Here is a 16,006-nt window from a genome sequence, read left to right as displayed (position 1 = left end):
GGCGGAAGCTGGAGCGGCTCGGGGCCGGCGGTTGCTGAGCGGGCCCGGACTCCCTGGACCCGAGCCGCTGGGCGCCCGCCGCCGGCGCCGCCATGTCGCTGCTGCAGTCTGCGCTCGACTTCCTGGCGGGCCCGGGCTCCCTGGGCGGCGCGGCCGGCCGCGACCAGAGCGACTTCGTGGGGCAGACGGTGGAGCTGGGCGAGCTGCGGCTGCGGGTGCGGCGGGTCCTGGCCGAGGGTGAGGCGCGGGCCGGGCGGCGGAGGCCGGGGCAGGTTCGGGCACTTCCTGGTCGGGCGTGGGGGCAGGTGGGTGAGCGGGGTCAGGTGGGGCGAGGGGGTCAGGTGGGGCGTGGGGGCCGGTGGGGCGAGGGGGCTGGTGGGGCGTGGAGGCAGGGGGGGCGTGGGGGCCGGTGGGGCGAGGGGGCTGGTGGGGCGTGGGGGCAGGTGGGGCGTGGGGGCAGGTGGGGCGTGGGGGCCGGTGGGGCGAGGGGGCTGGTGGGGCGTGGAGGCAGGGGGGGCGTGGGGGCCGGTGGGGCGAGGGGGCAGGTGGGGCGTGGGGGCAGGTGGGGCGTGGGGGCAGGTGGGGCGTGGGGGCCGGTGGGGCGAGGGGGCTGGTGGGGCGTGGAGGCAGGGGGGGCGTGGGGGCAGAGCGGGGTCAGGTGGGCCGAGGGGGCCCGTGGGGCGAGGGGGCAGGGGGGGCGTGGGGGCAGAGCGGGGTCAGGTGGGCCGAGGGGGCAGGTGTGGCTGACCTGGGTCGGAGGGTGAGTCTGCGGGGGGTTTCGGGGAGCCGGGGCTCCTTTGGGGGCCAGACCCCGAGACCGGCGCGGAGGGTGGGCTCCGACACGCCCTTCCCTTCGCGGCGCGGGCTGCGCTGTGGACATGGGCTGCGCCCCTCCGCGAGCGGGGTCTGGGCTCCTTGGCGCCGAGCGGTGGCGGCCCTGCCGGGCCTGGGGCGGCCCTGGAGGGCGCTGTTCCTGCTGGTCCTCGCTACCCGAAGGCCCTCGCCCTCCCTCACGCGGAAGTCACCGCCGGCCCCTGCCCTGCCCCGGGTTCTCCTTGCTCCGTTCCCGGCGCCCACAGGCCTGTCGCCGCTCCCCCCTGCGGCTTACGGGCTGCACACGTTGGCTTGGGGTCTGGCCCTGAAACGGCCGTCTAGATCCCCACGTGGACTCGCAGCGGGAAAGGCCAGACCTGCCCGCGTGGCTCTCGGGGGAGACTCGGCCTGCCCCGGGGCGCCCTGCTGCCAGGGTGAGGCGGGCACCTGGCTGACGTGACCTGGCTGGGGTCCTGACGCCCCTATTTCTCCAGGCCTGAGGGGTGTTCTGGACGAGTCATCTTCACGCACTTTTCCTCCACTGCTTCTTTCAGAAACAGACAGATTGGGGGGTGACTTATCGGGAAATCCACAGGCTCTACTCTTTTCAGAGGTGGGGCGGGTACCTCTACTGACACTGGAGTGTGGCATTCTCACATCTGTCAGAGCAGTGAGGTCCCCCAGGCCTCTTCGTTTGTCCTGAAAATACCAGGCCATTGTCTTGGCTCTTTAAGAAACTCATGGTGAACAGTAGGTGGCTTCCGCCTTAAAATGAGACGTGTACTCTAGTGACAAGAGGACAGTGCAGTGCAGGGGATCCTCGGGTGGGCCCAACTGAGGTGAGAGGGGTGACAGGAGCAGGGGCAGGGCTGGGGGGCAATCACAGATGGTAAGTGGGTCATGGAAAGAAGGAAGCCCGTGCTTTGCTCAGCGCCCAGGAGGAATGAGGAAATGTGACCAGCGGGTTCCTTGTGCTTTGTAGGCAAGTCAGGAGGTAAAAGTAGCCAGTGCTGTGAGGTGCTGTTGACTTTCTGCTTTTGAACTTAGTAGGCGGCTTGCTCGTGAACCATCTTTTTAAATTGAAACAGTTGAAATTGGTGTGAAGTCTTTCACCTAAAACATGACCTCGGAACCGAGGTTGTGGAAATTCAGACTGTCTTGTATAAATACGAGGAAAACCCCAAGCCCTAAACCCTTGGGTTCCAATGCTGAGCATTTCAGAAGGCTTCAGGTTTTGGAAAGATAATGTGTATCTTGTGTATGCTAGGGTATCTCCCACAAGGGTTGGGAAGTATTGTAATCAAATTACAATAACATATGGGTAATTAAATGAGTTGGTATCCTCACCGTGGGATAAGTTTTTAAATGGCCCCACATCAGTTCTTGTCAGGTGTTGCCCAGATAAGTTTACGGTAGGTGACGTTTTGTTGTCAAATGATTTAAGACGAAAATAGGGTTTTCATAGCTTTTTGGAACTTGTAACTGTAGCACAAAATGGGTTGTGGGCAGAGCTGTGGAGCCTGATAGCTTTCTAGTATTTTCAAATTTTGATCTGTTTTCATTTAAATTTTTAAAAAGTAAAGGGAAACTACTGGGCTGACCCCTAGTTTGGGAGATGCCGGTCCAGTGGGTCCTTGGGAGACATTCCTGTGCCCTCCTGCTGTGGCTTTGCATGCTCTCGCTTCCTCCCCCCAGCATGGAGAGGTGGGTCACTGCCACCTCTCCATGGCTGTGTCTCTGGACTTGCTGCTAGCCAGGTGGATGAGGTGGTATGTGGGCAGCTGTTGGGAAAAAGAAGACAAAGCCACACAGCTGTAACTAGTCACGTGCGTGTGGTTAGAAGTTACGTGTCATTTCAGTCGGCCAGCACCTGTCTGCTGGGACGTACCATGCTGTGCATGTACCCGTGGCTGTGGATGCACTTGATGTGGCTCCTGTGTTCTCTCTTGGGTCGGGCTGGCCTGAGAAGCCTGAGGGCACACCCCACACTAATTCCGGGCCGGCCACCTGTTGGCAGCCCTAGCTTCCCACCCCTTTGCCTCCTGGCCACTGCTTTTGGAGGACCCCTCCTTTCATGGCGCAGGCTCTTGTGATGGGTGGGTGCTGGACATCAGGTATCCACAGGCGGCTGCAGGAGTGTGTGATAGTCAGGACCCTTGGCTGCAAGTTTTGGAAACCACTGGGGTTGGCCTGATGGATGGAGAGGGTCTATGATGAGTCAGGACATCCTCTGCAGCTATCCACAGTGCAGTGCGTTTCGGGGGATTTTAAAAGGTGACTTGTCAGCTATAGGTCACCGGCATACAGCACATCCCTTTCTACACGGGAAGCAGTCTTACCCCTGTGAGTTTCTTCTCCGACCCACATGGTTTTATGGTCCTTGTTTTTTTGCACCTGCCCGGGCCAGAGGCCTGAGTGCAGGGGCTGCTCTCCTCATGTCTGTCCACCCCAAGGTTCCACCTGTACTGAACTGTCCTTCCATCGTTGGGGTGTGTTTTATTTGAAGTCCTATAGGATAGAAGCCACCCAGGAGTGCTGAACAGATGTTTTCTCTTCTCCAGACACCTCAGAACACAGATAACCAGGGTCATTGTAGCAGGAGCTCGGGGCTTACGATGTGGCCCAGGTCTCATCCCTGATAGGTTGCCCACTCTTAGGTCCTCTCACTTTCAAGTTGGTGGCTTTGCCATCAGTCCCTTATCCACTGTGATACACCCATGTGAAATAGTAGTGACGGCCACCGCCACAGCACTTATAGGCTCTGACTCTTCGGCAGGCACAGTCCCTGTGCTTCATTTGGACTGTGATCCTGACAGTGGCTGAGGTCTGGGTTTGCTAAGGCCACCAACTGGTGAGCGATGGGATCAAGGCTGGGAGCCCAGGGAAAGCCACCTTGCCTGGACTCTTGGTGTCTGCGCGCTGCGTTGGTCTGCAATGGTGGGCCCGCCTGTCTAGCTTGTCCTGTGGGAAGCGGTGTGCAGAGCATATGCGGGTGGCAGTACACTCACCCCTGGGGCACTTCCGGGGCTGTCGCTGGGGCTGGTGGGAGTGGAGCGCAGGCCACTGCTCTTTTTTGCCCTCTGCCTTAGCTGATCGTGTATAGTAACCAGTGCCTGTTACCACCCCAGTTTCTGTCTGTTGGCATACAGATGCCTGGACTGGAACACCGTGGCAAGGAGGTCACTGATGGGGAGTCACTGGGGGGAGGTCATTCTGGTGAGAGGTGACCGTGAGGAAGGTCACCATGGGAGGAGGTCGCCGTGGTGGGAGGTCACCATGGGGAAGGTTGCTGTAGGTGTGTGGGGGGTCCTCACTGTTGGGGAGGTTGCTGTGGTGGGAGGTCACCATGGGGAAGGTTGCTTTTGGGGGGTTACCTGGGAGGAGGTTGCTGGGAGGGTGTCAGCCTGAGAGGAGGTCACTGTGGGAGGGCTGTTCTCTGTCCTCTCAGGCTCGGCTGCTCCTCTCCGTGGACTCTTGCTGTCTGGTGGGCCTGTGTCCCTGTCAGATAGGTAATGGTCACGTGTTTGTGGGATGGAGGCTGCAGAATCCTGCTCCGTGAAGCATCTGTTTCTTGTGTTGTTGTTGCCCCTCACTGGAGGATATTTTTCCATTGATTTTTAGAGAGAGTGGGAGGGAGAGAGAGACATTGATGTGAGGGAGACACATCGATTGGTTGCCTCCTACATGTGCCCTGACTGGGGAGGGGATCGAATTTGCAACCCAGGTATGTGCCCTTGACTGGAATTGAACTCCCTTCAGTGTGGGAAAGGGGGATGCTCTAACCACTACGCAGCACTGTCCTAGGTGAAAGTGTCTGTTTCTTAGAGACTTGGAAGTCCCCTGAACGCGAATGCTCGTGTGCTCCTGGTCCTCACACTCCCAGTGCCTGCATGGAGGGCCTGTGGGGCTCTGGTCTCCCTGCACCCCCTCTGCGTTGGGTGAAGAGTGGTGTCTGGTGTTGATGGGCATCTTTCAGTGCTTGCCTGCATGCTCTCCACCCGGACTTCCACATGCACAGCCTGGGCCTGTTACTTTGCTTAAAAACAATTGAAATAGAGTTATTGGCATCTGGTAAAACACAGTTTAACAGTTGCATGCACCTGTGCAGCCAAACACCTGTCGAGATAGAGACCCGTTGAATCACCCCACAAAGGTTTTCGTGCCCCCAGTCATCGCCCCCACCCACCTCCTGCCAACATCACCTCCACTCTCTGTGACACCCTGGTGTTGAAGGCGTTTCCTTCATTACAGCACTCTTCTGATCGCTCGGCTGCTGGTGGACATTGAGGGCTTCCCATCTGCATCATCTATTGCGAAAGAAGCTGCCAAGAACACTCTTTTTACAAGTGTTTTGGGGAACATGTGCTTTTCTTTCAGTGGGACTGCTGGCCATGGTTCACTGCACGGGGAGCAGCAGCCCTTCCACCAGCCTGCCCCAGGTCACGTTCCCCCAGCAAGGGTTGCTGATTCTCCACACCCTCCCCTACACGTTGCTGGTGGTGTTTCTGTGGAGTTCGTCGGGCATGCCGTGGGTCTGCTTGAGGTTGGCTTGCACTCCTTTGAGGGCACCACGTGGAAGAGTCTCACCTGCTTCTGCCAGTTGGGTGCTGTGTGTGAGGTGTCCTTTCAAGCCTTTCTTCATGTCTCATCAGCAGGAGCTGTGGGTGTCTTCCTGCTGGACACCGGCCTTGTTCTATGTCACACACGCATGCGAGGCAGGGAGCTGAGCCTGCTGCCCACCAGCAGCCTCTCGGCCTGGGCAGCCGAGGTGTCTGTGCCAGTTCCCGGTTCCAGAACACGCACACAGGCGTCTGCACACGACAGTGTCTTAGCACTGCCTGGTTGTCTTATATGGTAGCTGCTATTCTTATTTGAATTTTTAATTTCAAAGTAGTTGTACGTTTACACGCAGTCATGAGAAATAATGCAGTGAGGTCCCGGTCCACGTTGCCCATTTCCCCCAGTGGTGATGCCTTAAAAACCAGAGTGAGCGTCACATCCAGGATCTTGACATTGATACAGTCGAGACACAGAAAGTTCCCGTCCCCACAAGGGCCCTGGTGTCCTTTGCTAGCCACTCTGCCTCCTGACCCCTGGAAATCACAAACCTGTTCTCCATACTCTGATTCTGTCATGGAATAGAGCTGTGTGGGGGAGTGACGTGCGGTGTGTAGGGTTGGCTTTCCCCACTCCCATGGCTCTGGGAATCCACCTGGTGGTGGTGTTCATACTTGTTTGTCTTCGCTGCTGAACAGTGTTCCCTGCTGGGGGTTCTGGGGTGTGTTCCATCCCCCACCCAGTGGAGGTTTCCAGGCGTATCTGCTCCCAGAAGTAGAGCTGCTGTGAGTGTTCACGCACAGGGGCTCTGTGGACGTGTCTTCGTTTCTCCAGGGTTAGCGCCCAGGGGTGCAGGTGCTGTCACAGGGTGGTTGCATGTGTTTGAGTTTTTTTTTTTTAGAAAACTGCCAACCTGTCTCCTGGAGTGGCTGTGCATTCTCACATTCCCGTGGTGGTGGACGAGTGCACAAGTCAGCTCGGGCTGCTGTACAGTCCACAGACCAGGCGGCGTAGACAGACGTGTCTTCTCGGTTCTGGAGGCTGGAGGTCTGAGCGCTGGGTGCCAGTGGGTGGGTTCCGGGGAGGCCTATGCCTTCGGCGGCACCTTCTCTGTGTGCCCGAGGGGAGGGAGCAGCTGTGGTGTCTCTTCCTTCCATGAGGACTTTTCCTAGGGGTCAGAGCCTGTCTCCAGACGCAGTCATATGGGGCCTCGACAGAGCATGGGTTCTTGGTGTCCTTGCCGGCATGTGCATTGTGTTTTTGTTTGGGCGTTGTGACAGGTGTGGAGTGGCATCTCACTGTGCTCTTTAATGAGCATCTCTGAAGGTCAGCCAGGTGCCTACCATCCGCGCATCCTCATGGGTGAGGTGTCTCTTCCTGTCTTTGCCTATTTTTAAATTGCATTTTTGTTGTTGAGTTTTGAGAGTTGTTTATATTCCAGCCGCGGGTGCTGGCAGCACCTTCTCAGTCGACAGCTTGTCTTTCTGTCCTCTGAACGGGCTGCAGATGCGAAGTTACCTGGGACGGGTCTGCCTGTCACCTTTCCCTGTGTGAACCTGCTCCTGCTGTCAAGTCAGGGACTTTGTGTCCAGCATCAGACTGTGAGGGTCTTCTCCTCTGTTCTCTCTCAACGTTCCGTGGTTTTACATTTGTACACTCTGAGTTGATTGGTGTGAGCCGTGACGTGTAGATAAAAGTTCTGTCATTTTTGCCCAAGGATGTCCAGGGGCTGTAGCTCCGCTTGTTACAAACACTGCCCCTCCGCCATTGAGTTGCTTCTGCACCTGTCAGAAATCATGTGGGCATGTTGTATGGCCCCATGTCTAGGGTTTTTCTGTCTTGTTTCAGTGATTGTGCCTCTGCCCCTCCCCTAGCACCACAGTCCTGGCTACTGTAGCCCGTCCTGAGATTGGGTGTCCTCCCCCTCAGGATTGCTTCAGCGATGCCGTAGGGGGGTGGGGACTACAAACATCTATGTCTCTGCTGTCCAGAACGAGTCCATGTTAGCTTTTAAAAATTACATTTGGCTCCAGATCTGTTTAAAAATTAAACATCCAGGTGCTGTTAGAAGTTCTGTGGCCTCCTGCTCCCTGCGGCCTTTCCCGTCCCTTCCAAGCAGCCACCACTGTGAGCTTCCAGTGTGCATTTCTCCTCCTCTGCACCGTCTCAGCCTGTGCCCATGCCCGTGGACTGTGCGTAGTCTGCTCTGGGCGTCAACTGTAAGGCGAATGCGTGTTTTCACTTGGGATCTCGTTGTCCTGGTCTGTTTGCTTGTTTGGGACTCATTTGACCGCCCAGAGTACGTCAGGCATGGCTCCAGGTACTGGTGGTACAATGTCAACCACAGAGGTGGAGTTTCTGCTCGTTAAGCTTCCAGGTGGTGGCAGGGGCGGTTCACAGGCATCCAGCTGAGTATGATACGGTGTCAGGTGTCAGAACGTGCAGGAAGAAGGGACACAATGGGGATGGAGTGAGTCGGGGCCCCTCACAGGCTGGAGAGCAGAGCCTGAGCAGCGCGGGGCCAGTGGGAGTCAGGCCGCCTGTGGTGAGGGTGCCACCTCGGGTCTGCGGGAAGTAGGGAGGCCTGGATGGTCGGGCGGCTGTGTCTCAGGAGGAGTGGCCTCAGTGTGGCTGTGGCTGTGGCCGTGGCTGCAGAGGGTCAGGCGGCAGTCTAAGACCTCGTGGCCTTGCTAAGCTGCTCTCTGGTTTTAGAGTTTTTTGGTCGAGTCCTTGGGATTGTTGGCCTTGACAGTCATATCATCTGCAAGTAAGATCAGTTTTACTTCTTCCTGTTTGATCTTTATGCTTTGTTAATTTTTCTAGCTTTCTTGCACTGATTAGGGTCTCAAAAGATACCGAATCGCAGTGCTAAATGCAGAACTCCTTGCTTTGTCTTGATCTCAGAAAGAAGCATCAAGTCTCCTGCTAGCTGTCGGTTCTTAGCAGTCCCATTGCTCAGGCTGAAGACACTCCCTTCAGTCCCCAGTTTGCTGTTTTTATTGAACTGTCTTTAAAGATCATGACTGAACGTCGACAGCTCCTGCTTTGTGTCTGTCAAGTGGACCCACTTTCCGTCTGTCCATGTGTCTGCAGCAAATGTTTTCAGTGCTGGACCACCCTGGCATTCCTGGGCTGGTCCCATGCAGCCCACCGTGTTCTTGTTAGGATTTGCAGCCACTTTGCTGGTGTTTTCTTAAGGATTTTTATGTCTGTGTCAGTGAGTGATCCTGATCTGTAGTGTGTTTGTTTTTTCCCTCTGGCTTCAGAAAATGGGCTAGGAACTGCTTTCTCCTCTTCTGTCTTCAGAGAGATTTTGTATAAGATTCTTCTGCTTTCTTTCTTAAATGTTTGATAGACTTTATCAGGAAAACGGTCTGTTTGCTATTTCTAGTTCATGGATTGTCATTTATTTCTTTTCATCTATTTTTCACATGGATTCATTAATTTTATTTTTTAACAGCTACACGGAGGTAAAAATGATGCACAAAGTGCATGTGTGTATGTTCGGGGCACATACACCTGTGTCCTGTCCCTGTAATCAGCGCAGTGAGCACATCCATCACACGCGGTTTCCTCCGCCCCGCCTCCGCCCCAGGCAACCGCAGCGGGCTTTCCGCTGCTGTGGATGAGCTTGTGTTCCCTGGAGTCTGTGAAGGAGGTCGCGAGCACGTGCTCTTTCCCTGGCGCTTTCCTCAGCGGACTTGTTTGGAGTCGCCCACATGGCTGCTGTCAGCAGTGGATCCCCTGTCGATCGTGAGGCAGCTGCATCTGGGGCAGTGAATCGGCGTGTCCACGCACCGTCAGCAGACACGGCTGCTCCATCGGGCACTTACAGGGGGGCTGTGGGAGCAGCAGATGCCGTGGAGTCGCGTGTGTTTGCTTAAGGAACTGCCAGGCTTCTCCGGAGTGGTCACAGCATTTCAGTCCCAGCACAGTGGGTGTCCCCTGCCCACGCTTGCTGTGGCCGGTCTGTCTGTGTGTGGGCGTCTGGTTGGATGTCCGGGAGCGTCCCTGGCCACGTTTGCATTTCCCTGCTGGGTCATGATGCTGGACTCATTTTCATGAGTTAGCTTACCCACCTGTGCATGTCTGGTGGAATGTGTCTTTAAAATACTTGTTGTTTTTGAATTTTGTATTTTCTTTTTATTTATTTATGTATCCTCACCTGAGGACATTTTTGCATTTATCTTTAGACAGAGTGGGAGGGAGAGAGGGAGGAAGAGAGAGAGAGAGAGAGAGAGAAACATTGATGTGAAAGGGACACGTCAACTGGTTGCCACCCACACGACCCAACCAGGCGGGGGACAAACTGCAACCGAGGTACGTGCCCTTAGCGGGAACTGAACCCAGGTCTCTCTGGACCACAGGCCGACGCTCTAACCTCTGAGCCAAACCGGCCAGGGCTATTTTTGCATTTTCTTTATGTTTTCTGGCGAGAAGTCCTTCCTCAGAAACGTAGTTTGCAAAGTCCACTTTGTGTCTGCTTTTCCTCTCAGCAGTGTGCCCAGGAACTAGACGTCTGTGAGTCCACTTCTCATTTTTCTCTTTCGTGGATCACACGCCTCTTCCGACATCTGGGAACTCTCTGCCTGACCGGGTGCAGAAAGACAGTTGCTTTTCACGTGGTCTGATAGCCCCCAGCCTCCCACACTTATTGGTCAGTTATAGTGGCTTTTGGGGGGAAGGTTTCACAAGATTGTGTCCATAGATGATCATGTTGTCTGCAAGGAAACACATTTTTATTTCTTCCTTTCCAATCTGGTGCCTTGTCTTTCTCTCTCTCGCCTGGCTGCCCAGGGAGCCTTCCCTAGGAGGCTGAGCAGCAGTGGTGAGAGCGCCGTCCTCCTCGTCCTGCTCTCGGGCTGGTGCGGGCCTTCTGCCACCAGGCCTGCTGTCTCTCAGGTGTCCCTGACCAGGCCGCGCAGCTTGCTGGAAGCTGTGCATCCGCAGTGTGACTTCCCACCACCGGGAGCTAGAAGAGGCGATGCAAATTAACCCTAAAACAATCGAGTCACATCAAAGTTTTAAGTGTTAAGCCACCTCTACTTAGTCATGATGTAGCGTCATTTTTTATATACTATTGGGCTTGGTGTGCTAACATGTTAATTTACTTAGAATTAAGGATTTGTTAAGAAATCCTTGGTCTGTGTTCATGTGTGGTCAGTCTTTAGCATCATTTTCTGTGTGTTCTGGCAGTGCTGTCAAGTGTTGGTCGTTGGTCCTGTCTCCGCTCTCACTTGCTCTGTCTGATCAGTCTGGAGAATTTATTGAGTTCATTTGTTTTCAGAGAGCTGTCTCTGGCTTTGTTGATTTTCTCCATGTTTCCCTCATTGATCTCTGTTCCTATATTTATTTTCTTCCTGCCTCTGAAGTAAGATAATTAAAATATCCCTGGCCGGTTTGGCTCAGCGGTTAGAGGGTCGGCCTGCGGTCCAGAGAGACCCGGGTTCGGTTCCCGCTAAGGGCACGTACCTCGGTTGCAGTTTGTCCCCGGCCCTGGTCGGTTGTGCAGGTGGCAGCCACTCGATGTGTTCCTTTAATGTCGATGTTTCTCTCTATCTCTGTTCCTCTCTCTCCCTCCCACTCTACCTGAACAAAAAATGGAAAAATGTCCTCGGGTGAGGATAAAAAAAAAAAAAAAAAGTAGTATAATGTAAATTGGAGCCATTATTATTTTTTACCCTCACCTGAGGATATTTTTGCATTTATCTTCAGATAGAGTAGGAGGGAGAGAGGGAGGAAGAGAGAGAGAGAGAAACATCAATGTGAGAGAGACACATCGACTGGCTGCCATCCGCACAACTCCAACCGGGGCCAGTGTCAAACTGCAACTGAGGTACATGCCCTTAGCGGGAACCGAACCCAGGACTCTGGTCTGCAGACCGACGCTCTAACCACTTAGCATACCGGCCAGGGTGGAGCTATTATTTTTCTTTTTAATCCTCACTCAAGGATATTTTTCCACTTTTGTACAGATAGAGTGGGAGGGAGGGAGGGAAAGAGAGAGAGAGAAACATTGACGTGAGAGGGACACATCGACAGGTTGCCTTCAGCACAACCCCAGTCAGGGCCGGGGACGAATCGCAACTGAGGTATGTGCCCTTGACTGGAATCAAACCCGCAACTCGTTAGTCCGCGGGCTGACAATCTAACTGCTGAGCCAAACCGGACAGGGCGGAGCCATTATTTTTATAGAAAACAAATTGTTGTCCACAAGTCCAGTTTGTATTTTACTTAGTAAAGATACTTTGATGTTCAGTAGAATCACAGCACTGAACTGATGTGTTTGTTTTTTAATTTTCAGGAGGGTTTGCGTTCGTCTACGAAGCCCAGGATCTGGGAAGTGGCAGAGAGTATGCATTAAAGGTGAGGAGGGGGCACAGTCAGTGTGGGCTCTGGTGGTTTTAAAGGAAACCTCAAAGTGACAGTGTTTTGAGGGAGTTTTCCCTATTATTTAGCTTGTTTCTTTTTGCAGTCTGTCTGTCTGTCTGTCCTGTTTGTTTCTTCTGATGGTGAGGAGCCATCCGCACTTCTGTGGACTTTGCAGCTGCGGTGTCCAGCTTTGGGGCTTCGGGCGAGCGTGTCCAGCCTGGGCCATTCTGGGTGTGCAGCTGAGCTGTAAGGGGCCCACTTGGACTTGGGGACCAGGGCGAGGACCCTGAGTTCTGCGGCGTCTCCTTTTCTTTCATTATTTATTTCATTCCCATCACTTGCAGAGAAGGCTCCTGTGTGCAGTTTTCCTGTGTCCTTGGACTGTAAATGCGAAGGACCGTTTTCCAGGGTGTTTAACCTTCTGTCAGTCTCTGCACAGGCCAGGTGTTAGGTGCTTTGATTTGTGCTGGGTGTTGATGAGACAGACACACCGCTGCTGATCTTGTCTATGCCCCTTCCCCGTCAGAGGCTGCTGTCCAACGAGGAGGAGAAGAACAGAGCGATCATCCAGGAAGTGTGCTTCATGGTATCCTTTTCCCGGACCCTGGAGACTGTTCCCATGAGAAGGAGTGTGTCCTTGTTCTCTGCTCCCGGGAGCAGTAGAGACTCCGTGGTCTGGGAGTGGAGATGGGGGTCTTCTCCAGAGGTCTCCATGCCCAGGGTGGGCAGCCGGACGACCCGCTGGGCCCACGGAGCCTGGTTGTCCCTTTCACCCTGGGCAGAGGGCTCCTTGCACAGATGGTGGATGGTGGGCATTTCTTGCTTGCTTTCTACCCCAGCTTGAGCTGTCCCTGAGCTGGGGTCTCTCGCCCTTCGCCTCCAGAATCTGCTTTCTTTTCCCTTAGAGCTCTGGGCGCTGTGAGCCCGCTGGCCGCTGCCAACAGTGCTGGCCTTGCTGAGGTTGGGGTGGGCACCTTCACTGCTCATGGCCTCTCACGCCATGTCCTCTGCTGCTGTCCGGCCCGGCCTGTGGTCAGGTGCGTGTGGCCAGCGTGGTGGTGGTTCTACCCATACTCTGTCTTCCCGCCCCCACACCTGTGCCCTCCGCTTGCCCGCATCTTCCTGGTCTGCTGTGCGGAGACCCGAGCCCGTGTCCCTCACTGTCACATGCAGTGTCTGAATGCAGTGTACGGGGCGAGAGGAGGTTCAGTTGTTCATGGGAAAATACTCACCTGGTTTTTGCTCACCTGGTTTATTTTTAAATGTGCAGACTTAATGTGTTCTCCTTTAACACAACACCTGCAGAAAAAGCTTTCTGGCCACCCCAATATTGTCCAGTTTTGTTCTGCTGCGTCCATAGGAAAGGAGGAGTCAGACACGGGGCAGGCGGAGTTCCTGCTGCTCACGGAGCTCTGCAGAGGTGCGTCTGCGGGCACACAGCCGGGCACGCCCAGCACTTCTCCAGGAAGTGTGCCGATGGTGGTGGAAACAGCGGACGTGGGGCCTGGTCCTCCTGAGGCTGGTTCTCAGGAGGATAGGCTGCTTGGTCCTGGGCAGCACTGGGAGTGCATTCTGCAGAGTTGGGGGGCAGAGAGGGGTCAGGCCAGGCCCCTCTGTGTCCGGTCTGTCCCCTGGAGGGCCGGGTGGGCTGTGCATCGGGCGAACCACAGTGGGTGAGGTGGAGCATGCCCACCTCCTGGAGCCCACAGGCTCAGTGGGTGACAGCGTGACCTGGGGAGATGAGGAGTGGGCACAGGACATGTAAGGCCCAGTGGGCCAGAGGCCTGCGACCTGGTGGGAGCCACCAGTACTGACAGTGCTGCTTCATCCATCAGTGGGCAGTGGGTGTGGGAGCGGAGGCCGGGGAGCAGCAAGGGCACTGAGGCAGGTGTCTCCCTGGGAGGGACAGGTGCGGCAACCACAGACACTTCTCCCCGAGGTCCCTGCCACCATGGGGGTTGTCACGGAGGAGAGATTGGGGCAGTGAGCACAGGCACCTCTGCAGAGGAGAAAGTGGGCCTCACAGCTAGCAGGCGAGATGCTGAGCACTGAGGAGGGGATGATGGGGTGGAGGGAGGCGGCAGGTGGAAACGGGTGCAGAGTGCTTTCTCAGGCATGGGGAGGCCGGGTCCCAGGGGGAGCCGAGTCTGGAACCTGGAGGGTGGGGGTCGCGGGCTGTGCTCTCCATGTCTGGGTCCCTGCTTCCGGTTCTTGCAGAGCTGGCTGGGACATGCAGCTCACCCTGAGCTCTGGCACGGTGGTCGTCCAGTCAGTGGGCACTCACTGTCACCGCTGCTGCTGACACGCGAGCTTGTCGTGCTGAGAAGCGGTGCGCAGCGTGCACAGGTGTGGGGCCCCAGGCCCGCTGTTCCTTCTGAAAAGCTTGCTCTGCCCGCGTCCTCTTGCTCCCACGCTCACCTGCTCTCTGAGGCTCAGTGTCCGCAGATCCAGGTCCCTAACCAGTGCCTGCAAGACTCACGCCTTGTCTTGCGCAGGAGCCTGGGAGCATGGAAGTGCTTGTGTCCCACATGGACCTGGTTCCCTGTAGCTGGGATTAGCAGGGGCTTGTTGGGTCGGGTGGGGGGTGTGCCACCTGGACGGCCTGCACCTTGGGTGGCGTGGATGAGGCCTCACAAGCTTTCCGTGCACCAGCGTGTCTCCTGATGGGTGCACCTCTGGGCTCCAGCCACGAGTGTTCTGGTTGTTCGTTGTGTCCTCCATCCTGGAGGTGGTTCAGAGGCCTCTGCAGAACCAGCGTTGACTTTGTCAGGCTGAGGGTTCAACAGCACCTGTGTGAGCCATTTGTCAAGTGAGATGTGTGGTGTTCTCACAGTGCTCGAGTGTGTGGGGCCGAGGGGCTCCCCGTGACCAGGCGACCTCACAGAGCACACCACCTGGCATGAGGCTGCAGGGACCACTGTGTGGGGCCAGCCTGCGAGGCTGGGGCTGAAGGCCTGGGTGCTTGCAGGACAGGTGCAGGGGTTGCCTGACACGGGGTCGGGGGATTGAGTTGCTGGTTCCATTGAAGGAGAGACTTAAAAAAAATTTTTTTTCCCTTTATTGATTTTAGAGGGTGAGGAAGGGAGAGAGAGACAGAAACATCAATGAGAGAGAACATCGACTGGCCGCCTTTTGCATGCCCCCACCGTGGATCCAGCCCACAACCTGGGCATGCGCCCTGACTGGTAATTGAACTGGCGACCTCTTGGTGCAGGGTCGACGCTCAACCACTGAGCCACACCAGCCGGGCAGGAGAGCCTTTTTAAAAAGAGCCTCTTGCCCTGGCCGACATGACTCAGCAGTTAGAGCATTGACCCACGCACCAGAGTCGTGGGTTTGATTCCTGGTCAAGGGCGCGTACCTGGATTGCAGGTTTAATCCCCAGCCCGGGTCGAGGCACATATGGGAGGCAACCAGTTGATGTGTTTCTCTCATGTTGATACCCCCCAATCCCGCCCTGTTCCACTCTCTCTAAAAATCAGTGGGAGCCCGGCTGGTGTGCTCAGTGGATTGAGCACTGTCCCATGGACTCCGAAGTTCTGGTTCGATTCCCAGTCAGGGCACATGCCCACGCTGCAGGCTTGATCCCCAGTAGGGGGCGTGCAGGAGGCATCTGATCGATGTTTCTCTCTCACATCTATGCTTCTCTATCTCCCTCTCCCTACCTCTCTCTTTAAAAATAAATATAAAACATATAAAAATCAATGTGAAAACATCTCCTGGTGAGGATTAACAAGTAAATAAATGAAAGGCCCTCTTTGTGCTGAAGGGCAGAGGCCAGTGAGCACTGACGTCGTGACGCCCTCCACGTGCTCTCCTCCCCTGGCCTGGGGTCACTGTCCTGTGTCCCCTGAGGCTGGTGCAAAGCCTGTACGGCAGTGTGGCTGGGAGCGGCCGCCGTGGCCAGGAGGGAGGCAGGGGTGGGTTGGTGTGCGGCCGCCACGGCTGCATCACCAGGGTGGAGACTCACAGCCTGTGGGCAGCTGCAGGCCCATAGCAGGGCACATGCCTTGTTCCAAACCCTGCGAAGGTGACCCAGTTGCATGGCACCAGACACTGGCCGTGTGGAAGTCCACACGGGCGCCCCAGCCTCGCCATCAGGCAGGCAGGTTCTCAGGTGAGTGTGCTCCTGGCACTGCAGGCTCCGGGTCCACTGACCTGCCCAGTGCTGGGGAGCAAGTTGGAAGGGCATCCATGTGCCAGGCCGGGCAGAGCTGGCTCCCTGGGAGGTGGTGCTTGAGCCCAGGAGGCAAGGGACAGCCTG

At 56.0% G+C, this 16,006-nt stretch overlaps 1 protein-coding gene across 3 annotated transcripts in view; it reads left to right on the top strand.

The window, feature by feature from the left end:
* Positions 1 to 92: 92 nt before the first annotated feature.
* The window catches only part of GAK (cyclin G associated kinase), a 55,155-nt gene continuing 39,241 nt past the window's right edge, over positions 93 to 16,006 (top strand). For all 3 annotated transcript variants that reach the window (XM_036280074.1, XM_036280086.1, XM_036280081.1), the window contains exons 1-4: positions 93 to 237; positions 11,675 to 11,736; positions 12,269 to 12,328; positions 13,048 to 13,162. In XM_036280074.1, the coding sequence (XP_036135967.1) occupies positions 93 to 237; positions 11,675 to 11,736; positions 12,269 to 12,328; positions 13,048 to 13,162 (382 nt within the window). The remainder of the gene's footprint in view (positions 238 to 11,674; positions 11,737 to 12,268; positions 12,329 to 13,047; positions 13,163 to 16,006) is intronic.

This window comes from Molossus molossus, unplaced genomic scaffold (genome assembly GCF_014108415.1).
Source record: "Molossus molossus isolate mMolMol1 unplaced genomic scaffold, mMolMol1.p scaffold_m16_p_1, whole genome shotgun sequence".
Classification (NCBI taxonomy): domain Eukaryota; kingdom Metazoa; phylum Chordata; class Mammalia; order Chiroptera; family Molossidae; genus Molossus; species Molossus molossus.
This window is presented reverse-complemented; position numbering and strand designations above follow the sequence as displayed.